This window comes from Caretta caretta, chromosome 8, assembly GCF_965140235.1.
Source record: "Caretta caretta isolate rCarCar2 chromosome 8, rCarCar1.hap1, whole genome shotgun sequence".
In the NCBI taxonomy this organism is placed as follows: Eukaryota; Metazoa; Chordata; order Testudines; family Cheloniidae; genus Caretta; species Caretta caretta.
This window is the reverse complement of record NC_134213.1, coordinates 7,779,603-7,807,263: the sequence shown is the minus strand read 5'-3', so window position 1 is coordinate 7,807,263 and position 27,661 is coordinate 7,779,603. Positions and strand designations below refer to the sequence as shown.

The 27,661-nt window shown below is 42.7% G+C and overlaps 1 protein-coding gene and 1 long non-coding RNA gene across 3 annotated transcripts in view; both read right to left on the bottom strand.

Annotated features, from left to right (window-relative positions):
• MGAT4B (alpha-1,3-mannosyl-glycoprotein 4-beta-N-acetylglucosaminyltransferase B) overlaps window positions 1-15,800 on the bottom strand; it is a 104,171-nt gene extending 88,371 nt beyond the window's left edge. The window contains exon 1 of one of the 2 annotated variants that reach the window (XM_048860654.2): window positions 15,550-15,800. In XM_048860654.2, the coding sequence (XP_048716611.1) occupies window positions 15,550-15,646 (97 nt within the window). In that variant the 5' untranslated portion in view covers window positions 15,647-15,800. The remainder of the gene's footprint in view (window positions 1-15,549) is intronic. The other variant, XM_048860653.2, reaches the window with a different exon arrangement.
• Window positions 15,801-16,840: 1,040 nt separating this feature from the next.
• Window positions 16,841-25,410, bottom strand: LOC142073070 (uncharacterized). Its single transcript, XR_012669759.1, has 3 exons — window positions 25,322-25,410; window positions 17,437-17,543; window positions 16,841-17,305 (listed from the first exon to the last, which is right to left on the bottom strand). It is a non-coding gene; the product is annotated as an uncharacterized LOC142073070 (long non-coding RNA).
• Between the last annotated feature and the right edge of the window lie 2,251 nt (window positions 25,411-27,661).

Here is a 27,661-nt window from a genome sequence, read left to right as displayed (position 1 = left end):
CGGGGAATGTGTCTATACAACTTATGCATTCTGGTTAGTATTGTGAAGATGTTTTTATGAAAACTGCTGTATCATGGAATACGGTACTCAGCTGGACAGAAGGCTGTTCAGTGGTCCAGCTGAGTACCCGTATTCCAAACCTTTTAACCCATCCCTCAAGCTCCATTGTCCACCTACAAATACTGGGTGTCAGACTGTCCCAGTATAAATCTCCAGGTCAGACCCTAGTTCTGGAAAGCTCTTAGCATTACAGAGACCTCTAGAACACTAATTTTTTAAGGCAATGTTTTGACTGGTGATTCATTGAGAACAAAATTTAAGAAATGCAGCTAACTTATCTTCTGCTCTGTCTACTGGGTAGCTGAAATCATGCTGGCCATACCGTCCCCGTTCCTCATGGTCAAGGAACCATGGTAGGACTCGGCAGCAGAACAGTAATGATTAACCACTGTTGTTGCTAATACGATGGACAGGGCCCGAGAGCAATGACCAGGTTTGATTATGCAGTTCAGCAAAATGAAATAAAAACAAAAAAATGAAGTGAAGAGTCTGGAGAAGGTATCATATATTAGAATTAAAGCACAAATCTATTCATATGATTTTTTTTTTGCTAATTTTGCCCACTTTAAGTTATTTTACTTCTATTTAAGTATGTTCTCCTCTTCAGAGCCTTGACCATCTTTTTATATTTGTACAGTGCCTAGCACAACAAGACATTAGCTGATACCACAACAATCCCATTTTATTTGATCCTACTATGAAGTCACAATGCTGTCTTTGTGACAGCACAATCATTTCTATAGCAACGCACTGATGTCACAAGCACAGGACTCAACTGCAGGAGGAAGCAGGAGAAGTAGTGATATAATAAAGCTAACAGAAAATGACTGCATAAGTAGATTTTTTTTCTATGGACATTCTCGCTTCAAGTCTGAGGCCGGATACAAGTTGTCTTTTAATGGTAGTTTAAAAACAAATCAAACTGACCTTTTTTTAAAAAAAGAAAATGTTCCTTGTCAAATACAAAAACTACAATGAGGCAGAAAATAAATTGCATTTGCCTCTATTAAAAAAGAAATTGGAACAGGAATCTATAATACATAGTTTTGGGGGGTTTTAAATTTAGGAGTTGTGTTTGGTAACCTCTGGGCACCCTTGTCTCTTTAACAACACAGCTAACTTTCCAGCCCCAACTGTAAAGATCTCTTTGTTTATTTTAACAGTTTCCTTTTAATCTTTTAATCTGATCAGTAACTTCTGCCTATGTGGCAACCTTATTGCCCCTCACCAAGCCTAGCTGACCTAGTGGACTTCTATTTGTTAAAAAGTGAAATCCAAAACTAAGTGACCTTAACAAATAATAGCAGCTTAAAAAACATTAAAACTTTGGTTTTCCAATACCTCCACATACGTAGCATGTCACCAAGGGATACGATCAAAGAAGCTTGCACTCGACTGCAAATGGAACTCAAAGAGGTAAGCAGCTGTTTTTGATGCTACACCTGTAATAAAGCTTCCTGCTCCAATATTTTGGTGTCTGCTCAGACACCAAACTCAGAAATGAGCTTTCTAGAATTCCCCAGAATTTGTTTACCCTTGAATTTAAAACATGCTAACCGACTCTCACATTTACCTCACCAGAAACAACATCAATGGTGAATAAATATTTGGCCAGTTACTACTTAAGGATTAAAATTTTAAAACAAAAGAATGCTCAACATGTTTGCAATGCAACTGTTTAGGCTGCTGCCCAATATTTAACTTCACTTGTTTTCCTGTAATGGAAAGAAGTGTATAAACAGGTTATGTTTTTCTTCATGTGGTGGTTCTGCCACCCTGGCGTTTGATATACATAATGATTTTCTTCCCCATTCTCATTCCAAAAATAACTTTCCAGTTCCAGTCCTTTTGTCTGCATTGTAACCTTTAAGATTCAGAGCTAGAATCTCTCATCTTAGTGTGTAAAAAGTGGTGCATTTTCTTACCATATTCACTCTCCATGGAAGAGAAAATACCCACACACACAGTTTCCTTTTACTTCTAAATCAATAAGGCTGGAGGATACGGTGTTGATTTGGAAAAAGAAGGAAAGTGGGAGGTTGCATTCAATTTCCAAAACTTTGTATTGATGACTTCATTACTGGGTTGAGGATGTGGTTTGTGATCACTTATACTTACAACATATTTTCTTCTAAAAGCCATCTGTGTAGTAACACATTGGCAAATGGTTCCCAATGTCCATGCCTATGGAGATCCAGAAGTTCGCTAGATATGAGGGGCCACTATAAACAGATCTTCTGTCCCACCCCCCATCAAATTAAAATCATCTTGGTGATCCACCAACGCCAGCTTCTAAAGGGGAAAATTCACCACACTTTCTTGAGCCCTGGTCTCCTTCATGGCATTATGCTGCACACACCTCCACAGCAGGAATTATTAGCTACCCATCCACCTACAATAGAAATCCACAACTTGTAATGAGATATGTCTTCACACTTATACCATTCTTCCTTCCCTCTCTGAGCAGTCTCTTCTGTGATGGAAACTGCAGAGTGTGGGTGTAAGGAGGTGGGGGGGGAGACACCAACCCTGTAATTAGCTCTCTCCTCCTTCCCAGTATCAGGTGTACACTTTACACAATATGCAATGAAGGTGGTAGGAGAAGAAGCCTTTCAAAACATTGTCTGTTCGCAGGAAGAGAAGGGGGAAGACAGAGTATATAAAAAATTCTATTTTCTTCTCTCACATCTTTAAAAAAACAAAACAAAACCAAAAAACCCCTAACCACATGTATCTGCTTTCCGCTTCAAAAGCGCTCACACTTTTCTGGCCCATTTCTACCTTAGTTCACTAATGCTCCAGAACGGCTCAACCACACTTTCACTTTGCAAAAGAGGATTATAAAGATTTTTAACTTTTAACAAGAAGTGTCTCCAGGGAATTTTATGTCACCACACAGATTTACTGTATCTTGGAACTCATTTCATACCAAAGCCAAGGCAAAACATCTGTGCAGAAACCCCTCTGCAATTTCAAAGTCTCCAACTTCTACAGATTTCAGCTTGAAATTAATTCTTCTACACAGCACTGATTTTTCTACAGCTGAAAAAATACTGCAGAAAAAGAGGAACTGGGTAATCTTATAAAAAGCTTTACATTACTTATCCTTTCCCTCATCCTCCCCACTCCCATGTTCCTTCTCATTGCTTATTACACCACCTGCTGCATCTCATCTTAGGCCAGGTTTACACTCAAAAGTTATGTGACAAATCCGCACCCCCTGAGTGATATAGTTAAGCTAACCTAACTCCTGGTGTAGACAGGTTGATGGAAGAATTCCTCTATCAACCTAGCTACTGCCTCTCAGGGAGGTGGATTAACGATGCCGACAGATGAAACCCCCCCCCCCCGTCGCTGTAGTGAGTGTCTACACAGAAGCACTGCACTTCGAGGCCCCCAAGAAGCCCCCCAAGCACTACTGTAATACAAATACTAAGTTATACCACAGAATTGGTATTTGCCATATTTTCCTTACCTAAGTAATTAGATTAACTGAAGGTTTTACTAAAAAGAGAATTGGTGCAAAGGTTTAAAAAGTCACTTTATAATGAACTGTGGTAAATTCAATGGACGATCAAAAGTCTACCTGCAGTAATGTACTGACAGGGTAGATTTGTTTAAATCAAGGTGATTTAAATCACCACATGGAAAGCCTCGATTTAAATCACCCATTTTAATCAACTTTCCATTTATACTTCAGTTATCTTTTAAAGAGGTGTATTTTCACTGCTTAATATCCAAAACATGCTGATTTACAACTAATGAGAACCTTTATACTAGATTTGGTACATCTTTTTGCTACGTAGGAAGATACACTGTGACTATATACATTTGTTTAAGCAATTATATATTGTAATACTTTCAAATTCTTACTAATTATAGCTTTTTAGTATGTTAGAAAATGGTAAATGAGATATTGCTTATTTACTAGATAACTTTTTGCTTATGATTTGTGTTAGGATGGTAACTGGAATTTAATTAAACACACAGACGTGCATATAAAATGTATTTTATTAAACAAACCAACCAAATATTTTAGATACATAAGATAAGTTTATCAAATATGTTTCACGTTTACAATAAAATGATTTATAAAACAGAGGGATTAACTGTAGTCAGTGAACTAAACTGATGATGTTTAAATATGCCTAAGTGAAAGTGACTGGAGCTTAAGTTCCTACTCACCTAATTCTCTTGAAATGAGAGTCTCTGAAGTTACTTGGGGAGACTGTTGTGCCATATTCATAAAGCTGTGACCTCAAAAGTTAGAATCAGGAGAAAAACATCTTTCTTTATATAAAACAGCAGCCTTTAATGCAAAGTTTTTGATAGAGGCTCATGGATTCACCACATTTATTTTTTGTTTAAATGTTTTAAGAGATTATAATAAATTTAGGCCTTAACATATTTTGTATTAAATTCAGATTTCATTTTAAATAGATCTTTAAAAAGAAAAGAAACCCAATCATTTAAATAAAATTAAAAAATCTAATTTAAATTAACAATCCAATTTCTTTGCTTTTTTTTTTTTAATCAATTTTCATCCACTCTGCCCACTAGTAGTTACATTTTGGGATAGAACAGTCATTTACCAGGTTTTATTACTAAAGCAGTTTGTTCACTGTTCTGCAGACTTCAAAGCCTTCTACAGATGACTGGCAGCGTTACTTTAATGTAAACAAATCCATTGTTTGCTAGCTGAAACCAAGTAAATAATCAATATGTGTTCAGGATATAAGCATAAATCAATGTTTTCTTTTAAATGAATCCAGTTGAATCAAATGAATGAGAAATTGGCCTGCTCATAGTATACAAGTACAGGGAAAATACTAAATATATCTGGGTCAGTTTATCACCTTCTTTCTGTATGTTATGATCTTTCCATCTTAGATACATTTCTGGCCCCTATCATCACAGAATCTGAGTGCCTGAATATTTAATGTATTTATCCTCACAATATCCCTGTGAGATAGGACAGTGCTATTTTCCCTTTTACAGATAGGAAACTGAGGCACAGAGATCCTAAGTAACTTATCCAAAGTCACACAGAAAATCTGTGACAGAGCAGGGAATTCAATACAGGTACCCTAAATCATTGGACCATCCTTCCTTGCCCCCAAAATTCTCAAGTTCATCCAAATATCACTACAGGAGTAATAGCTGTACCTATAATTCATACAAAAAGGTATAGAATCATAGAATATCAGGTTTGGAAGGGACCTCAGGAGGTCATCTAGTCCAACCCCCTGCTCAAAGCAGGACAAATCCCCAATTTTTGCCCCAGATCCCTAAATGGCCCCCTCAAGGATTGAACTGACAACCCTGGGTTTAGCAGGCCAATGCTCAAACCACTGAGCTATCCCTCCCCCCATAAATGAATAAATGAAGTACAAACAAGAACGTCCAATTTGAAAACAAAACAAAACACAAGTTAGAGAAGTACAGAGAGGGATCTGTTCTGATAAGTGTGTGTGAATGCCACAATGTTATACGTAGTTTTGTTGTATCCATATTGTCCCAGGATATTAGAGAGACAAGGTGGCTGAGATAATATTTTTACTGGACCAACTTCTGTTGGTGGGAGAGACGAGCTTACAAAAAGTTCTTCTTCAGGTCTTCCCAGACTGCAATTTGTCAGTGCGAGGCTAAATCTCATCAAATTGTATGCAAAATAATTTGTAAATCCTGCTGCATTCAAGCCATCGATCACACGAGTTATGATAAGCAACATACTGAGCAAGAGACGGTTGTCAGATCTGCTCACGCACAGCTCGTTTGTCAGGCATTTGAATGATATCCTTCTACATTCTGCAGTCTCCAGGAAGGAATTGGCCCCTTAGTAGATAATCAGTACGGATCTGGCTCTCTGGGACTTTAGAACCAGGCTTTTGTGTTGCCATTGTTGTTCTGTGGAACCATACGTTGGTGAACTCTTAGACTTTGTCTACACCAGTTTCCAGTGGGATAAAGCTACACCCGTATGAGTCTTAATTTACCCTGTCTACATTGGGGGTTGCACTGGTGCAACTACACCTGTGACTGTCCAACAACAGCTGTAATCGGAGCAAATCCCCAGCATAGACAAAGCCTCAGAAGAGCATTCACAATTTACATGAAAGGAAATCAGCATACAGTTTTGGAAACACATATGGGAAATGAGGAAAGTCCTGCATATTGGAATAAAAATACACCCCCTTATTTAGAAGTACAGCAAGCTCTGATCCTCCTGCCTGTAGAGAAGAGACTGGCTTGCATATTTATACAGAGATTTTGTTACAGACTGTCATTTTCTTTAAGGATTGAAGCTGCACTTACTGAGCCTTATTCTTCATAATCACCAACCAAGCAAGCACTTCAAAACCATACAAGTGTGGCTTATAAATCCAGTTTTAGTCAAGTAAACACGATTTCCCCCCCCGAACACTGTCTCTAAGCCTGCCCCACTGCAAACTCATTAGAAAGTTACACTTGGAATCATTCCAATGTTTGTGATACAGTGGGCCAAGTTGTAATAAATATCAATGGTATCAGCATCTAACCTCATGAGAGATCCTCTTTGCTTTAAGCTTATGGGCCACATACACAGTCACTCAAAAGACCAGGACAGGAGTTGAAAAGGGTACTTTTAAACTGTTGGGCGTCAAGTAATTTGGTCTTAAAAAATTACTAAAATATTTCACTTAGAAAAACAAGAAATGGAAGACCAGCTCGTACCAACTGCTTCTCTCATTGCCAACTCAGAGATTTGGCTTCCACTATTTAGTCACAGGGGTCCTTTTATATACCTTCAGGCAATGTTTCTCAACCTTTTTGATACCAGGGACCGGCTTGCTGCCTTCCTAAACTGTACCAGGGAAATCTCAGGGCCCGGCGCCACTCAATGGACCAGTTATTGAGAAACACTGCCTTAGGGGACACCATGATCAAGACCACCCAAAATAATCGCAATTATTAACTACAGCTGTTTTATTATTAAAGGAAAAGAAAATATTAACCACAAATGACCAAACACAAATGATAAACTGGCTATTTCCATTACAATCTCTTCTACATGTCTCTCTACATCAGTGGTTTTCAAACTTTTTTTTCCTGGAGATCCAGCTGAAGAAAATTATTGATGCCTGAGACCCAATGGAGCTGGGGATGAGAGGTTTGGGGTGTGGGAGAGGCTCAGGGCTGGGGTGCAGGAGGGGGTCAGGGCTCTGGGCTGGGGGTGCAGGCTCTGGGCTGCGGATGAGGGGTTTAGGGTGCAGGAAGGCGCTCCAGGTTTGGGGTGGGGCTCAGGGCACTGGGACATGGGGCTGGGGCACAGGCTTACCTCCGGTGGCTCCTAAGCATGTGGATTTGTGAGAGGACGTTAACTAAGATGGTGCCAAGTGCTTAAATCATTACAAGAATTTTAAATCTTGTTGGAATATTGAAATAATTTAAAAGACTAACAGTTTTTCCTGTTAGTCCCCAGGTGGTTAGACCATATATTCCTGGAGAGGAGACGGGCTAAATATTGGTAATCAGAGAAGTAGTGGGATTTAATTGGATTTAAGATTCTTAGTGTTGGTTAATTGGCCTGTCTCAAGACAACAACTCCTTAAATGCCTTCTTCTAGTAACCTATTTAAATATTTTCTCCTGTTTTCATAAGATATAGTAAGATTGCTTACTTTGCCAACTAGAAACTGGCTGGTGGTTATTAATAACCAACAGGTTCACCTGCCCTAAACAAAGCAATTTTGCCCATCTGTAAAGATTCTTATTTATGTAAGGATATACTCAAGAATGGATTCACAGTAAGTTTGGGAAAGAATATATTTTGGTCTTAATTTACAGAGAGAAGAGTACACCTTGGAGGTGCTCCCAGTTTAAGCCAAGGGTTTGAACTCATGCTCAAGCCTAATACCCCTTCATCTACACACAAATCGTGCTAACCCAGGGCTCGGACCTGAGGTCCCAGGAGTCCACGAGGGTGGAAGGTCTGAGCCTGAGTCAAGCTGGGACCCAGGGTTCAAGCCCTATTGTTTTTCAGTGTAGATGCAGACCCACTGCATTCTTGCTCTAGAAGTCTGCCAAAACCCAAAAGTATCCCACAATCCCATAGACTGTCTTTCTTTGTCCTCTGGACAGTCAAATTTGGTGGACAGTCAAGTTTTCTCTCACTGCACCATGAATGAAAGGCCAGAGTGGCCACATTTTGGGAGGAAGATAGGAAGTCTGGGATATAGGCATTGAACTCAGGCCTGCACAATATAGTGTAGGTCAGGGGTTGGCAACATTTCAGAAGTGGTGTGCCGAGTCTTCATTTATTCACTCTAATTTACAGTTTCACGTGCCAGTGATAGATTTTAAAGTTTTTAGAAGGTCTCTTTCTATAAGTCTATAATATGTAACTAAACTATTATTGTACATGAAGTAAATAAGGTTTTTAAAATGTTTAAGAAGCTTCATTTAAAATTAAATTAAAATGCAGAGCTCCCCGGACCGGTGACCAGGACCCGGGCAGTGTGAGTGCCACTGAAAACCAGCTCGCGTCCTGCCTTTGGCACGCGTGCCATAAGTTGCCTACCCCTGGTGTAGGTGCTGGAGCCCCAGGTTGGGACCCAGGATTCAACAATTCCTAACCTGGGGTTGCAAATGAGTGTAGATACAAACCCAGGGACTGCTAACTCAAGTTCTAACAACTCTGGGTTTATATTGTAGCGCAGGTATACTCATAGAGTCAACAACTTAGGCTAATTACATTGAGTTATTTAATTTTAAGACAGTTTTGAGAACTAAAACCTCTAATATGAAAAACAGGAGTGTCTGGACATTTTGAAAACAGTATTTAATCTCCTGTAAAACTCTGATAAACTTGAAACAATATCTCAGAAAATGGAGTTGAAACAAACTTTCAAAGTTATCTGAATCTTTCCTGCCACAAGAAGAACAAAAGGCAGTTAAAGAAATGTTGCATATTAATTAAACAACCTGCATATTCAGGAGCTGAAAGTGTCATTAGGACGATCCCGAAGGCATGGAGCCAATTATAAGAATGACAGCAACCAATCTGAATCTAAACAAGCATGAAAGAGGTGTGTTTTCCTATAATTTAATGAAAATAAGGAGAAGGGTAAAAAAGACTCTGAAATGAGCACCCCACATTCAGGGCCCCTGCTACTCTGCTTAGAGAGAAAGCATTTCACAACTCATCCTGTCCATCTCTAGAGGTAAGCTGCCTCAGACAGATAAGAAAATCAGAGACGACTCAAGAAGAAACCAATCCAAGTAAACCTCCCCACCAGAAACAAAGGTTTTTACCTTTAAATGAAACATAAGTTGGAAGTAACCAGTTCTGTTAAATGTTTCCCACCACAAATGTTCTCCAAGTTTAAAGAATAAAGACTTCAGTGTGTTTACAAAAGAAGTCAATTTTAATAAGGATATTTCTAGAATTCTTTGTGTGGGCTTAAACTCCAGTTTTCCTTTGGGAAAAAAGGGGAGGGCGAAATTGGAATAGGACCACTTGACTTCTAGATTTATTGCTTGGATATCATAACCGTGCATTCCTTTCACAATCACATTTCTTCCTAAAAAAGTGTTCACTTGGTTAGTCTGCTTGATGTTTGCTCGTCCTGGGAAGACAGAAGCAGAAACTTTCTGGAATTTCTTTGATTAGCTTTAACATTTTGTAATGTAATAAGCTAAATGTGCAATTTTATATTTCTAAACATTCTAGCTACAGTAGAACCTCAGAGTTATGAGCACTTTGGGAATGGAGGTTCTTCATAATACTGAAATGTTCGTAACTCTGAACAAAATATTATGGTTGTTCTTTCAAAAGCTTACAACTACAACTGATTTAATACAGCTTTGAAACTTTACTATGCAGAAGAAAAATGCTGTTTTTAACCATCTTAATTTAAATTAAACAAGCACAGAAACATTTACCTTATTTACCTTGTCAAATCTTTTTTTAAACTTTCCCTTTTTTTTAAAGTAGTTTACGTTTAACAATACTGTACAGTTATTTGCTTTGTTTTGTTTTTTTTTGTCTCTGCTACATGATTGCGTGCTTATGGTTCCAAATGAGGTGTGTGGTTGACTGGTCAGTTCATAACTCTGGTGTTCTACTGTATAATACTCTTGTACCTATACCTTAATATTCAGTAAAGCAGCAAACAAGTTTATAACAACTTTAAAAATTTATAATAATTTTATTAATATTTTTGCATCAGTATTGAGGTCTCTTCCCCACAGGATCCTTGATTGGCTCTTGAAAGTCAGGATCAGGAATTAAATACTCCATGCAGCTTTACGCTATTTTTCCTAATTGCGTCATCGATATAAGTGATGTTCTACAGCCACTCCTCAAGAAAGAAACTTCAGCAACAGGCAGGAGTTCCAGCTTTAACAAAGTGGACCAACAAGCTGCTGGAGGAAAATCTATTAAAATCATCCAACAGGTTTTCAATTACACTATCCTTCTAAAGCAGAGTTTTGGTTCCCCACACACCTCATCTGAAGGCTTACTGCCATTGTCCATGCTTTACCTATTAACTGAAATAATGATCATTACTGGAACTATCAGGAAGTGACCTAAATCATATTCCTCTTCCCATCAAACAACCTGACACTTCTGTTATTCTAGGATTTAGCCCTAGTTAACATTGGGGGGGTGGGGGGGATGTTAGAATAAAGATCCCTTATTCAGCAAAGAAGTGGGAATACTAATGCAGTATGCGAATGGTAATTCTTTACATGGATTTCTTAACTTTATTTTCAAAATACATTTTCAAAGTTCACAAAGGAGAAGTGACTCCCACCATACGTGGAGCTGTAAAAGATGGGCACTTATTGCTGGGAAAGCACTCTGTGGATATGTCCAAACTTTCAGTTTCTAAAATACCACAAAAGCCTCAAAAGAGGGTGCTAGACAACGCTACAAGCACTAGATCAGAAAGTAATTTCCGTTCATCATAACAGTAAAAGTAATATAGAAGTTAGAATTTAGTCTTGCATAGAGAATTTGCGGGCACACATTGGGCATGCAACCCCAGTCCAAAACTGCATGACCGTTCTCTCCTCCAGGAGAGTATGACAGGATGCCCCTAAGAGATCACCATAAATGCTTCTTTCATTATACACTAGGGCAGAGGTTCCCAAACTGTGGGCTGTGGCCCAAAGATGGGTTGTGACACAGTCTCGGGTGGTCTGCTGGCACAATCATAAGTGCAGTTTGGGGAGGCAACACCCCCTCCCAAACCGTGTACATTGATAGTGGGGAGGCACAATTTAAAAGTTTGGCCACCCCCCAACAGCTTGAGTCATGACTCCACCCCGGGAAGGCCCACTCCCACCCGCAGGGCACCTGGCACCACCCTGTCCGACTGGGAAGCAGACAGCGAGGAGGAGCTGGACCCCAGGCATTCCCAGGCAGGGGGTGCCTGTGAAGTGCATCGGGGTGCTGGGTGGGTGACTGGGGCAGGGCTTCCAGGTGATGAGCTCAAGGCACTGAGCGGGCTGCTGAGGTGGAGGGTTTCGAGGGGGATGGCTATGGCACCTGCCTGGCCCCTTTGCCCTATCGTTGGCCCTGGTCCCAGCTAAGTGTGGACACACAAATGCCATTACAATAGCAGGAAAGCTGCTGAATAGACACACACTGAACCCTATTACATGTAATCAGTTGGTGGCCATGACACTACTGAGTAACAAAATCACAGCTATAGCTTGAGCATGAACAGGTCGCTAGAGATGGTTGTTCCAAAACAGCACTGAGATACAATGGGGATACAGTAGAACCTCAAAGTTATGAACACCTCAGGAATGGAGGTTGTTCATAACTCTGAACAAAATGCTGCGGTTGTTCTTTCAACAACTGAACACGGACTTAATACAGCTTTGAAACTTTACTATGCAGAAGAAAAATGCTGCTTTCCCCTTTTTTTTTTTTTTTTTTTAAGTAGTTTACGTTTCACACAGTACTGTAGTGTATTTGCTTTTGTTTGTTTGTTTGGCCTCTGCTGCTGCCTGATTGTGTACTTCCGGTTCCAAATCAGGTGTGTGTGGCTGACTGGTCAGTTCATAACTCTGGTGTTCATAACTCTGAGGTTCCACTGTACTTTTATTTAAGTCTCTTGTGTGATCAGTTTGGCACCTTATCAAGGACTGGGAAGGAGAGAAAAAGCAGGCATCCTTTTAACATGCCACAATGCATATCATCCTTAAATGAAAGGTTAGAATTCTATTTCTAAGGAAATATTGCAGAAAACACCTGCTCCTTTAAACAGGGCAGCCACACTTCAGGAAACTCCAGTTACTAATTTGCCATTCTGCTCATACAGTGAGGTGTTTGAGGTTCTTTTAAAATAATGAACAATGTCTGTGTCCATCACAGGAAAGCAGTTTTCCAGAGCATTCCTGTACATATACATATGGGGAAGTTACCCCAGGGTTTGGCATTTTTGACTGAAAGAACATAACAAAACAGGTCATGTATTTTTAGAGGGGAAATCTCAAAAGTAATATTCAGCCAATGACACAGTTATAGACACTTCTGCCCTAAAATCATTCTCAACAATCTTGCTATCTGGAGCTCTGTAGGGAGGTCGCTATAATCGGATTTAAACCATGCTAGAAACATAGTTAGCAGAACCTTTTAGTTGATGAGTAATGCGGGAAAACCAAATAATGTTTCATAAAAAGCTAAAATCGATTTTACAACAATAAAAAAGAATCGTTGTTTAAATGGAGGATGAGAGGGACCAGAGCAACCATTACATTAGACAGATGGGTAGTGCAGACTTAAGGACTTTTAGAAGAGCAAAATTTAGAAATGAGTAGAGTCACTAACTGAACGAAGGGCCAGCTGAGTGTGGAAGATGCAGTACCCACTAGCTAACTCAAACCAGAGATAGACAGCTGCAATCGAGAAGTAACTACAGTAATTTTTCACTAGCCAACTAAAAAACAGGACTTTGAAGCTGTGACTGACAGGCTGGGGAAAGGTGGCTATTGCGTAGTTAGAAAAAAGTAAGGCCAAGCTTCACAGGAGAATCTCTCATATACATGTATATACGTGACCACAGGCAGAGGGGGGTGCCTCTGGTAAATGGAATCTAACTTAAAAGCAGGGCCCTGTGTACTCTTCAGAATTGTGCTCCATCAGCTAAACTTTAATTTTTTTAAGTTATATTTCTAGCCCTCACACTTAAGAAAATATTCTACATTTGACTGGAGCTGTAAATCTACAATGTATTGCCTGACTGGATTTTAAAACAATCTGAAATATGTGTTCAAAGAGAAAGTGAATACGCTGTTAATTTTGAAACCTAGTGATGACAATGTAAGTGTCTAATGCTGTTAACTGTTTCACTGCTGATCGTTTTAACCAACATTCAGCTAGTGAGCTTATCCCAAACTGCTTCCCGCACCTTTTCACATGCCAAAAGCTCCAGATGTCTCTTTTCCATTTCCAAAGTCTCCAGCTTCCCCCCCGCCCCCAATCATTTAAACAATACAGTTACATGTTCTCAATGCAAATTTCAGCACACTTGAAAATTAAATATTTAAGGGAAGTGTAAAATAAATTTAATTTGATATCATATTAAATAACACAGGGATTACTGTACTGGTTTTATTATTCATTTTCATATTTAATTCAATACAAAACTCCTTTTTAAAATGTTCGGCAGCTGCTGCAGTATCTACAGTCTGCAGCACTGGAGTGCTGTAGAACTCAAGGGCCTTGCCACAGAATATAGGTCACGCTTGCCACAGAGTACAGAGCGCCTTGGTAAAGATGTCTTCATTTGTTCATCCATATCCTGACCAACAGGCTCTTGCTTTACATCACTCTGCAAAGACTCCTCTCATCAAATCAGCTCCACAGAGCTCTGCATCCACTTTCCTCAGCCAGTGAATTGTGGCCATGATGGGGAGCAGAGATGTTTGAACGAGGGGTGAGCCAGGACTGAAAAATACTTACATGCTACAACGAAAAAGAAATCCCCAGACCGGCCAACCCACAGATGGGACACACTCAGAACTCAGCTACAGGAGAAATAAAGCAGCCCAGGATGATGACAAGGTAGCAAGGCAAAGGAAAATCCAGTCTCCAGCCAAGGCTACTCAGGAACGAGAGAATTAAGTACAGCCTATGATAACGGGTTCCCAGCGAGTTCAGGAAGCTATCAGTTTACCAGATTAAAAACTTGGCTGTACCAAGCATTAACTACTGCTTGTCATTCAGCACGTGGGATCCAACCCCACACAGGAGCTTTTGCGACTCCAAACATCCGTCTTATCCTTACAGGTCCAGAGCACACATAAACAATGAGAAGTTCACAGTCGGGGAGAACAAGGGTCTAGTTCAGAGACTCCTCACTAAGGTGGGGAGGAAGGGGAACCTAGAGCAGGGGTTCTCAACTTTTTTCTTTCCGAGGCCCCCCCAATATGCTATTTAAAAACTCCACGGCCCCCCTGTGCCACAGCTGTTTTTCTGCATATAAAACCCAGGGCCTGTGTTGGAGAGCAGTAATCAGGGCAATTGCCCAGGGGCCCCCACCACAGGGGCCCCTGCAAAGCTAGGTTGCTCAGGCTTCAGCATCAGCCCCGGCTGGCGGGGCTCGAGGCCTCGGGCTTCAGCCCCATGTGGTAGGGCTTTGTCTTTCGGCCCTGGGCCCCAGCAAGTGTAATGCCGGCCCTGCTTGGCAGACGCCCCCCCCCCCCCCCCCGAAACCAGCTCACAGCCCCTGGACCCCTGGTTGAGAACCACCGACCTAGGGTACCCAGTTTAAAAAGCTTGAATTATCATTGGTTGGGAAGCACTGGCCCGTGGGATGCACCTTTAGAGCTCAACTTTGGGCTGTGGAATTGGTTGCAAACGGAGAATAAACTTCAGGCTGAATCCCTAGAGGAAGGCACCCTGGAGTGCGTATGTACACAGCACTGTATCCAGGGGATGCACGGGTACCCCCGAGGAGGGCGGAGAGGGAACTTCATATTCTGCAGCAGAAAGAAGAGGACAGGCACAGCTAAACACAGAGGGGGAAAAGGAAGGCTGGCAGCTCCAGTGAGTGTCCAGGTCCCTCTCGCCTTTCAGCCTGCCCCATACCCCCAGTCCTGGGAGAGGGATCTAGGAGGCATACCCTGGGGGAAGGGAATACTCGACAGCCCTTACTCCAGAGGAGGTGGTCAGGGGGACGGAAGAGATCCTTAGCCACCCCTTTACTGCAGAAGGGGGCTTGCAAGGGGCTGGCTGCTTTAGGAGGAGGAGTGGGAGGGGTTGGGGGAGACTTTGGGTGCCGGGCTGGAGGGGCAGGTCCCCAGGAGACTGGGGAGGGTCCCCAGGCTGGGTGCCCAGAGAGTGGCGGGGAGAGGGCTCAGCTCCGGGTCAGGGTCTGCGAGGTGCAAGGCGAGGGGCGCCGCGGGAGGGACCCCTCCGGGAGACGGGGAGGGGTCGGTCCCTGGCGACGCCCGGCCGGGAGACAGCCCGCGGGCTCCGGCCGCCCCTTACCTTTGTGCCCGCTGAAGGCCCCGTACCAGGAGAGCGAGAGCAGGGCGCAGAGGCAGCCGAGCAGCAGGGTGAGGAAGGTGCCATGGCGGAGCCTCATCTCCTCCTCCGCGGCGGCGGGGGAGGCCGCATGTCCCGGGCGCTGCGCGGCCTCAGCCTCCCGGGCCCCGGCCCCGGCGAGGAGCGGAGGGGGGGGGCGCCGCGGTGGGCGGGAGGGACTCGCCGCCGCCCGCTGCCCTCATGCACTGGCCGCGCCCGGCCGGGCCGCCGGCTCCAGCGGGATGGGGCTGCGGCTCGCGGTCCCCGGAGCAGGGAGGGGGCTGCCGCCGGGGAGGGGGAGGGGCGGGGATGGCACCGAGTTAAAGGAGCCGCGCACATGCGGCGGCCGGGCGGACGTGCAAGGGAGGTTGGGGGGAAGGGGCAATGTGCGTGTGCAAGGGCGCCGCGCGCCTTGCCGTGAACAGGGGGCGGCGTGTTCACGTGTGCACGCGCATGCAGGGGCTCGTGAGTGTGCCCGGGCGTGTCCGTGTCAACGGGGCCCTGGGCTTGTGCAAGCTGCTGGGCTCGTGCGTGCGGGGGCAAGCGTGTGCATGGGGTGTGTGTGTGTGTGTGTGTAAGTGTGCACGGAAATCCACGCGCAGATGTGTGTGTACGTGTTACTAAGACACAACAAACAGCAGGATGGTAACTTCTAACCCTGCCCTACGAAAGGCTGGCAAAGCCCTTGCCCGTTGCGATACCGAATCACAGCAAGGCAGGTGAATGAATGAGGGCAGGCGACAGGCTTTGGGGACTTCACTGTCTGAATAATTAAAACAAGAATAATATTAAATACACAACGTCTTCTCCCATATGCAACCGGGAGCTTCCCTGCAATAATCCCATTTTGGGTATTTTCTCTCTCACTCTTTTACGATTAATTCTAAATATGATTCCTTGTATTAAATAATGAAACATTGGATAATACTGCTAACTCTTATTCATTAATCGCCGTCCTGTTTGTTTTTCCTTCTGATGATTTATGTAATAGTGGTTTTTAAATAGCTGTATGAAATTAGATTCATTCTGCAATAGCCTTTTAACACTTTTAAATGTAAATATAAAAAGGAAAATTATGAAACACCCAAAACAATGAAAGCAAATACATTCACAGCTAGCGGGTAAACAAACCATAAATCTAAATTGCAAGCATCTTAATTACTGCCTTAAATCACTTTATTGTGCCTCATTCTTCATCTTTATTAGTATATTCAGAATGTCAATATTTTTATTTGGTGTCAGCTTTAACATCGATGTAGTTTTCAGCGTGTGAAGCTGCACAGATGCTGGGGATATTATATTCAAAAGTGTTTCCTTACTTTTCATTAGAGAACGCGAAGGCATACTCACTTTTGTGGCAACTAAAACGTGCTACATGTTGGGGGGAAAAACAGGATTATATCCTACAGATTTTTTCAGCCCCACTGTATAACGGAAAAGACTGAATCATCTACGTTAAATTGCCCTCTCAATTCATCTGTGAAAATGTGTCCTTGACAGAGAAGCTTTCAGCGTGAGGGGGATTATTGTTCTTAAAAGTTTTGGGAAAACATTTTACGTGACAAAATTTAAAACGTCATTTTAGGAGCTGGAGAGGGAAATGTTTATAATACAAACACAGACATGCATTTTAGCTGGAGTAATGCCAGTAGCAGGCAGCACTACAATAGACAAAATACCGTGTCACAGGTTTCAGAATAGCAGCCGTGTTAGTCTGTATCTGCAAAAAGAAAAGGAGGACTTGTAGCACCTTAGAGACTAACCAATTTATTTGAGCTCTTGTCAACTGCTGGAAATGGCCCACCTTGATTATCACTACAAAAGCCCCCCCCTTTGCTGGTAATAGCTCACCTTTCCTGATCACTCTGGTTACAGTGTGTATGGTAACACCCATTGTTTCATCTTCTCTGTGTATATCATTAGTATACACTTGATAGCCTCACAGTGGCTTGTACCTGCTAGCAGAAGTAAAAGAAGAAACATTAAAATAAAAAGCACTGCATTAACATTGGTTGCAGTCTATGTTAATCTGAAAGAAGAAGCAGCACAAAAACCAGCTGGATTTTTCCTCCTCCTGATATTTCTAAAGTTTGATTGAAGACACAAAATGCAATGGAATGGACGCGATGTGTCCGGATGTCCTGCACTGGGCTCAGCCAAGCCAGCAGCGCCACCTGCTGTTTCCACCATGGCTTTGAGCACCGCAGGGAGAGAAGAGAGTGCGTGGTATTTGTGGAGTCACTATTCTATTTCGGAAACGGAAGTTAAGAGGTGGGCTTGCGCTGCCTAACTATACTGGGTGCTTATGGCGTGATGGACGGGGTCCGAGGGCGAGAAAGAGAGAATGCCTGTGAGCTCTCTTGTATAGAGGCTGCTTTCAACTAAAACCTCATAATCAAACATTCCCAACCCTTAAGGGATTTGGAATCTAAATCCAGATCTAAAGGTGAGTTTTGAAGCTGATCCCCACCTCTGTAATGGGCCAAACCAAAACCCTGGATCCAGGCAGCCCCAAACTTTGTCAGAGAAAGGGGGTATCAAAATACAGATTTCAGATCTGAATTGTGTAGCTCTTTCTGGTCCTTCTTTAGATTTATATTCACAAAGCACTGGTGCTACACACACATTTGTCTCTAGTGAGATGAAGGAGAGGAAACGGAAATGGAGGAACAATGTGCAATAAAGGCAGCACAATACAGAAGGGTTCAATCCTGTGTTTTCCAACAGGTTTAGTTCTCAAGTCTAATGTTCTCATTTCTTTCTAGTTCTCATTTTGTAATGTTATTTTCCATCCCAGGAAACACTAAATATTCCAGAGAAGTAGGATTAAACCCTCTGTGTCATAACCTAATTTATCACCCCTCCCACCCACACAATATGTCACCCTTATCGTCCAAAGCACATTTCTGAGTGCTTTCTCTAGCTGTCTCCATAGCTCATTGAACTTGGTATGAAATTGAAAATATGCTGAAGCAGTGCAGAACAAAACAGACTGTCATTGACAAAGGCCCTGCACACCAGAAATATCTTTTATTACAGAAAGACTAACTAAATCATTATAAATAAATATGCCAAGGATTTTAAAAGGTAGTTTGTGACAACAAAGTGGAGGGGATTAGATTGGCAGTCTCTGTTACAGAGCATGATGGAATATCCGCACTGATTCATGACATTCTGCACTGGATTATAGTTGTTCCCTAACTGGAGTTGGAATTATGTCACAAGAGGCTGGAGCTCAGTCACAGCAATTCCCCCAAGGTACATGATATGGTCATGAAATGTTCATCATGGGAGCATTGCTACACTTGGACAGATTCTCAAAGACGATATTTGATTAACATTTTCTGAGATGGTGATGTACTGGTTTCCCCCCATATTTCCTTTCCCAACATTGACTTTTACCAAGATATTTCTGTGTAAATGGAGCTTTCCTATTTCTAAACTACTGCTTCCTCAATAGGTACTCTGTGATGTGCTTGTTTACACCGTGATATAACTACCATTCCATAGTCCTTACTGAGGCCTTGTCTGCTCTGCATTTCTAGCCAAACACCTTTGTGTAGACATGACTGAGGCAGTGTGTTTTGGGCTGGTGCAGTTTACCCTAGTTCAAAATTTACCTGATTCCATTTGCAAATAGCATTGCATCAATGAAAATAACAGCTACACTAAAAGATTTGCACTAATGGTTAAAAACCCAGTGTAGACAAGGCCTTAGTCACACAGTGGAAAAGCAGCAATGGAGTATGAAAGGTCTTCACACTTTAACTAATGGGTTTGTTTGTTGTTTGATATATATATACTATTTCCACTGATACTAGTGAGAGTTGCCTGTACATGTCAAGAGTAGATGAAACCCCTCTTTGCTTGTAAGAGCTAGTGATTATAGTGGCTGTTGGAATGCTGGTGAAACTGCTTTAACTATATCAATTTATAAACTGATATTGTTAAAGTGATACAGACCCCTATGGACACAGTTATACTGGTATAAAAGGTGCTTATATCGTAAGCTATGCCAATACTGTTTGGAGACAAGCCCTTGGATAGCAAGGATAATGAAGACACAATAGGAACATTCAGATGATTTAGTGCAGGGGTTCTCAAAGTGGGGTTGGGGACCCCTCAGGGGGTCGCAAGGTTATTACATGAGGGGTCGTGAGCTGTCAGCCTCCACCCCAAACCCCGCTTTGCCTCCAGCATTTATAATGGTGTTAAATATATAAAAAGGTGTTTTTAATTTATAAGGGGGTCACACTCAGAGGCTTGCTATATGAAAGTACAAAAGTTTGAGAACCACTGATTTAGTGGGTTCTAAGAATATGTAAGTTAATAAAATAACCATTCTATGGCAAGCGAGCAGGCCAGTTATTATATGTAGCCACTGAAGTCCCTGCAGGTATGCTTGGCAGAGTTTTATGAACATTTTAATATGCAAATATGTCCTGATCAATGTGGCTTTGCAGTGCACATTTGCTGTCATTTTAGCAAAGGCATTTAATCTTAGTTAAGGAAATGGCATCTAATGTCTACTGAGAGTAAATCAATGATGGATGAACATGGCAAAGGGAAGCTATTGCCTGGAAAAACAACATAATTTTTAAAGGACTTGAAACTAGAAGGTTATAACCGCAAGTTGTTTGCCAAGCTGTAGACCAATAGTAATCAGATTTTTAAATGATTTGGTCTGTTTTTGTCTGTTCATATAGTCAATTTTATTGTATTTAAATCAGCCAGGAGAGTTACACAAAGGATGAATTTGACCCATTTTCTTTACTGCCCACAAGCAAATTAACATAATGAAACTGATTTTGTTTGTTTGTAAACAAGGCTAAACAAAAGAAGCCTGATCCTGAAAACCTTACTCACACACAAAATACTTACTTACCTGATTGCAGAGGAACAGCCGTGTTAGTCTGTATTCGCAAAAAGAAAAGGAGTTCTTGTGGCACCTTAGAGACTAACCAATTTATTTGAGCATGAGCTTTCGTGAGCTACAGCTCACTGATGAAGTGAGCTGTAGCTCACGAAAGCTCATGCTCAAATAAATTGGTTAGTCTCTAAGGTGCCACAAGAACTCCTTTTCTTTTTACTTACCTGAGTCATTCCACTGACTTCATTAGTACTATTCTAGTGAATAAAGATTGCTCATGTAAAACAATTGAGACATTAACCCCTGAATTCTGTCATCTGTGTTGCAGATTCAAATCCAGCCCACATTGCCATTTAGTGAAATGTGCCTTACAGGAATGTGATAAGAGCTAATCTCATACCAAGGACCTACAATTTTTGACTTGTTCTGTTCTGCGAGACAACAATGCCTTGCAGATACCTTCAACCTATCATGTGAAATCATAACTCAGCTGGTATAGCCAGCAACCACACACCAGGAGCAACGTTTTCACCTTCAGAAAATAGTTGAAACCTTAAGCCACACCAGGTCCTGCCTCCTGTATTTAAATATACATGTTAAACCTGGTAAACGGGAAGCAATAAATATGTTTAGCTAGGGCCAACGGGGAAAACTTGATGGGAAGAAAGCAGGTAAGATCTGCTCATGCACATGTCACTTGGGATTTTGTTGCCATCTGAGAGTTCAAGAAAAATTACTTAATACTATTTACAAAAAGAAAAGGAGTACTTGTGGCACCTTAGAGACTAACCAATTTATTTGAGCATAAGCTTTCGTGAGCTACAGCTCACTTCATCGGATGCATACTGTGGAAAGTATGCATCTGATGAAGTGAGCTGTAGCTCACGAAAGCTTATGCTCAAATAAATTGGTTAGTCTCTAAGGTGCCACAAGTACTCCTTTTCTTTTTGCGAATACAGACTAACACGGCTGTTACTCTGAAACCTGTTAATACTATTTAGTGCATCATATCTAATTTGTTTATTTTTATTTTTTGTAAAATTCACCTATTACTTGTTCTGTGGGTATATATACAAACATTAGAATAACATTAATAATTTACCAATAGACAAATTAATTAGGGTCTCACCCCAGGATACAGGTCTTTATAATTTCCATAATGACACTTTGCCCTCACAAAGGCCTGAACAACAAGGAGTCCTTGTGGCTCCTTAGAGACTAACAAATTTATTTGGGCATAAGCTTTCATGGGCTTTTTGTTTTTGCTGATACAGACTAACACTGTTACCACTCTGATTAAGGCCTGAATAAGTGGATGGGCTTTATACTATTATACAATGCAGCTCAACCACACTTAGCCTGTCAAAATAACAGGGGGAGTAAAGCAGTGTTGCCAGCTCTCGCAATTGTATTATGAGTCTTGCAATATTTGGTGTTTTTCTTAAAGCCCCTTCCCCAAATGCTCCTGAAGTCATGTGATTATATGAGACAATCAGCTTTCATTTTTCTTAAAAGGAAGATTCTAACTCTCATGTATTAAGAGAAAAGCTTGAAAATATTAACTGCAAAGGCTCAAACTCCAAAAGGCAAACAAAAATAATCATTTTTTTAAAAACAGCATGATTTTTAAGCCAGTCTCATGATTTTTGAACCCATGGGATTGGCAATACAGAATACATTTCAGAACCGAGCCTGCAACCAAAAACACCTTGTCAGCTAGGGTTGTCAGGCGTCCGGTTTTCGACCGGAACGCCCTGTCTAAAAGGGACCCTGGTGTGCACTAACCAGGCTGCTAAAAGTCCAGTTGGGGTGGTGCAGTGGGGCTAAGGCAGGCTCCCTACCCTGCCTGCCCTGGCTCCACGTGGCTCCTGGAAACAGCCGGCATATCCGTCTTCTAGGTACAGGGGCAGCCACGGGGGCTCTGTGCACTGCCCTCACCCCAAGCACTAGCTCCGCAGCTCCCATTGTCTGGCAACACCCTGGCCCACCCCTCCACCTAGGAACCAGACATGCCGGCTGCTTCTGTGAGCTGCCTGAGGTAAGTGCCACCAGACCGGAGCCCACACCCCAAATCCCCTCCCTCATCCCAACCCCCTGCCCCAACCCTGAGCCCCCCCCTGCACCCAAACTCCCTCCCAGAGCCCGCAGCCCACACCCCCTCCTGAAGCCCAACCCCCTGCCCCAGCCCTGAGTCCCCTCCTGCACTCCGAACCACTCATTGATGACCCCACCCCAGAGCCCGCACCCCCAGCTGGAGCCCACCTCAACCCCTTGCCCCAGCCTGGTGAAAGTGAGTGAGGGTTGGGGACAGAGTGACAGAGGGATGGGGCCTGGAGTGAGCGGCGGTGAGGCCTTGGGGCAGGGCAAGGGTGCTCGGTTTTGTGTGATTAGAAAGTTGGCAACCCTATTGTCAGCAGCCAAGAGAGGTTCAAATCTAGAGGCTGTTATAAAGGCATCATACAAATTAGGGATGGAAAAGATCTATTACACCTAGAGATACATTTAAGCAGCAACTTATTGTAACCCTTCTGCCCATCAGAGTTGGCAGCAACAAGGGCTGGGTTCAATATCTAGGGGATCCATTCCAATAATACAATGCAAACCAGCTCGAGCTCCCACCCAGTGACCTGGGACAAATATATACCACCCCTGCTGGGTGCCTCCAAGAGGCAATACTTCCCCTCTGGCAAGCACATAGTCTGAGTGTAGCAAAAAGCCTTTTAATAACAGAGAGAAACAATGTGGCATTATGTTGGGGAAACACCACCAACAGGATTCATAACACAACCCATAAGCAAAAAAACCCACCCCAAGCAAATTGGGGCATGCCCCTTTCCCTTTGGTTCTTGAGTCCAGCAACCCCGAATCACACAAAGTCCCAAAAGTCCAATGACCCAAAAGTCTCTGTCCCTGATCAGGCAGCCCCAGAGTTCAAAAGTTTATCTGCAGAGCTTTACCTCCCAACGTGGGTGGAGATGGGGCAGGGGTAAGAGGCACCTTACATGATCTGAAGCTGACCGCCCCACAGCTCCATAGGCCTTCACTCAGCTCCGCAGCCCACAAGCAGCTCCTGCTGTCCCACGAACTGCTCCAAGTCCCACCATCCTACAAACTGCTCCACCAGCCTGTCCACAAGGCACTCCAGCCATCCGGCAAACTGCTCCACAATATATCTTCAGGCTCCCCCACTACTTAACGCAACCCTGAGTGATTTCAGCTCAGCTCTTTGGTGTGAACTCAGCTTGTAGTAGGGGAGCTTCAGTACTGGTGCACTATTAGCCCAAAGTGAGCTCAGCAGCCTGTAAGTAGACTTCTAATGAAATCAAAATTAGCTCTGATATTCCACAGTGGAGAGAGGATGAAATGCAATTAGCATGTAAGGCACTTACCAAGGGGCCCATACCACCAAGTATTATTACTTATCCCCCACCTCTCTCAATTCACAGAGTTTTGGAACCCATGACCCTTGCCTAGCGAGTGCTACTTAGTAGATGGTGAGTCCCTCCATCATAACAAAAGGCCAAGTACAGTTCCAAGCACAGTTCCCATAATCAGGGTAATAACAATTTATTCTTCTTGCCCCAATAACAGAGACACTGGTGATCCCACAGCAGCCAAAGTGACCATTTGGGCAGCTATGGCCTCATTCTAGGCAGGGTGGGTGTGCCTATGCAAATGAGATCAGCCCCTGAAGTTCTTTTCCACAACTTGCCACACCTCACCACCAGATGTCAGGGTGGAGCTCATCCTGACACTGCTTACATCATATCCAGAGTGTAACTTCCTCAAACCTCAGAGGCTTTTGGGTCCCTCCCTGGTTTTGCTTTGGCCCATCCCCCATTCCAGTGCAGGGCTGTTCCAGCCAGTTTGTTTGCTGTTGTATAACTTTCTCAAGATAAGTGACCTCACTTCCTGTTTATTTTGCATGTCGGTGTGCTTGAGATGCGAGTTCCACAGCCTGTTTTACCACTGTATAAAGGTTCTTGAATGATCTTTAGAAAAGCAAAAACACTACTGTAAATAAGGCACTTAAAACTAGCCACATTTGAATTCTTTAATTTAAGGAGATGGCCACAAGTAACATTTCCTAAAGAACACACTTTGGTGTATATGTAAAAAAAAAAATTCTATTTCTCACTCCTTGGTCTTAAGTTCTTATTATATATTTGTATAATTCTAAGCGTGTGCTAGGTGCGTGGTGTTCCCCCTCATGCACATTGTTTTGTATCTTCTATGTAGCGTGAAGAAAATATCTCCTAGAAGCTTTGTGCTTAAAAAACATTTTATGATACTCCAGTTAAAATTGGTGTTGACTGATGAGATGTCCTGTGTAAGAATCCTGACATTTCACAGCTAACCTTTCAGGATAGCTTAATCTCAAAATATGAAAATAAGACGGGCTGCTTTTTTTGCTCCTGCTTGTGGCCTTGAGGGAGAAAGAAAATCCCTCTACATCCAATCTCACATAGAGATTTTTCTGATTATGGCCATTCACCTGCAGGACCCCAGAAGGCATGCAGAAGCAGGAGATCACTGCATGAGACCTCTAAGGTGCCACAAGTCCTCCTTTTCTTTTTGCGAATACAGACTAACACGGCTGCTACTCTGAAATGGGCATGAGAGCTGACACTGGTATGGAAAACGCTCTGGCAGAGTCCGACCTAACACAACAATGAATAAACGTTTCAGACCTAAACTCCCTGCTATCCCAGCCTGAAATTTTCTCTCTGTGCAATTATGAATACTCTAGGGTTAGGAGAAAGGACGGCCTCCTTCCCAGGAGCACGGTAATTCTTTCTCATAGTCACAGGACCTGAAGAACTCTGACTCGAACCTGGATTTAGCTGCAGATCACCCCATACTGACCTACTCCTGTGCCAATGACGAAGCAAGATGTCTGTGTGTATGTCTGTAGGAGAGGAATGTTAGATCACTGATCCCAAGCATTATCTAATCCCCAGTCTACAGCTCCCTCCCCAAACTTTGGGGAGAAAGGAAAGTGATCATCACGGGACCCAGCTGAGTCACAGCCATCTGACTTACTTCCCTTAAGTCCTCCAAGAGGGACCATCAGGGGGGTTCCAGAGAGCCGACAGCAAATTGTGGGAAGATTTTATGTGTATATATTTCAAAGTTATGAAAACTCTAGAAGGAGCATGCTGACATAAAGAAGAAAGACAGAGTAACTCAGCCCAGGTAGACAGGGAACCTCCTTTAGTTTTTGGCTTTATGCACAGTACTGCTGCAGCTGATTTCAACTCTACTTCCAAGCTAGCTACAGTTCCCACAGTTGAAGATCCCCCACATTAAACTAATATAGGTGAAACTGGCATCCCAAACACTAGCTCAACACCACCGCAGAATATATCATATCATCATCCTTTTGAGCACATAAACCCTTTGGGGCAGGATTGTTTTGATACAAGAATCCCTCCTCAGCTGAAAAAGTATTATTATTCCATGAGCATAAGCATTCTGCTTAGTGCTTTTCAAAGAAGAGATAGTACCTGAGCCAAGGAGTTTATAGTTTATTTTGTTTATACAGACATAAACAAAACAGTTTGGACACAAACAGTACATGGTGAATGAGCCTGTGGTATAGGAATTTCCTGGCCACTTTAAAAAAGGCTTCTCAGTAGAAGGCAGTTTTGAAGGGGGATTTGAGGGAAGAAAAGAAGATTGTAGGAAAGCTGAAATGCTTTTTTTGAAATGCTGAGCCCCTTCTCTCCCTCACATAGCTCCAGAATTGTAGATTTTCATGGAATCAGAGTGATCTTCTTCAAATGGGAAACCAGTAGTCAGAGCAGTCTTTTACAAAGGCTTCTAAACAAAACAAGTGTATCACAAAATTCTGTCCTATTAACCCAAGTCTTGTACACATATATACAGTACTTTACTCATCATCTGATTGACTGTAACATCTTTAAGACTTTTAAAAGCTCCCGCTGTCTCTTTTATTGTTTTCTGTTAGAATGAATGCTTGTTCAAAAATGAAAACTGCAGCAATTTTCATGGCAGGTGTCAACCTTATTTAATTACACTTCCTTCCTGGGCTTCCCCACTGAAAGCTTTTCAAGATAGAAATGCCAAAAACAGCATCCACAAGCAAACATAAGAAAAATTATCAAAGCTCATATGAACCCCAAGATCTCCAGGCCAACTTTAGCCATGTGTTACCCCAAAAGCTCAAGGAAAAAATAGGCAAGCCGTGAAGCCAGAAATGTAAGGCCAAGGTTAATCATAGAAGCACAGACATAAGATCTCTTCCATTTTTATCATAATTTGGTCCAGTCCCAATGCAGGATTGTTCCCTACAAAATGCCTTCTAAATTAGTTCCCATACTATAATCAAAAAGTGCTCAAACCTTAACATTTTGCTGTTTTCCTGCCCGTGAATTTTCCTGTCTCTGGCCAAACATGACAAAGACCCTAGAACAGTGGTTCTCAAACTAGGGCTGCCGCTTGTTCAGGGAAAGCCCCTGGCGGGCCGGGCCGCTTTGTTTACCTGCCGGGTCCCACTGGCCATGGTTCGCCGCTCCAGGAAGCGACGTGGGCCGAGGGATGTGCTGGCCGCCCTTCCTGCAGCCCCCATTGACCTGGAGCGGCAAACCACGGCCAGTGGGAGCTGTGATCAGCCGAACCTGTGGACGTGGCAGGTAAACAAACTGGCCCGGCCTGCCAGGGGCTTTCCCTCAATAAGTGGCGGCCCTAGTGTGGGAACCACTGGTCTAGAGGGAGAATGGACCTTCTATTATAGAGAACATGAGGATTATTCACAGTAATAAGTGAATGTGTCAAACTCAGTTTAGATTCTTAGATGTCATCTTCAGTTAGCTGGGAAGTTCTCCACACATACACTTCTGTTCCCGTGGCAACAATTAAGTGCAGGGAAAGGGAGCTTTAGCTGGATCATGTTTCAGAGTAGCAGCCGTGTTAGTCTGTATCCGCAAAAAGAAAAGGAGGACTTGTGGCACCTTAGAGACTAACCAATTTATTTGAGCATAAGCTTTCGTGAGCTACAGCTTTTGCTCAAATAGATTTGTTAGTCTCTAAGGTGCCACAAGTCCTCCTTTTCTTTTAGCTGGATCAGATTCACTATGAGAAACTCTGCAGACTTTGAGGAGAAAGGACAGTGATATGGGACACAGGTGAATTACAGACAGATAAGATAAGCAAACAGCAATACCCTTTATGAGGCCTCAGAGT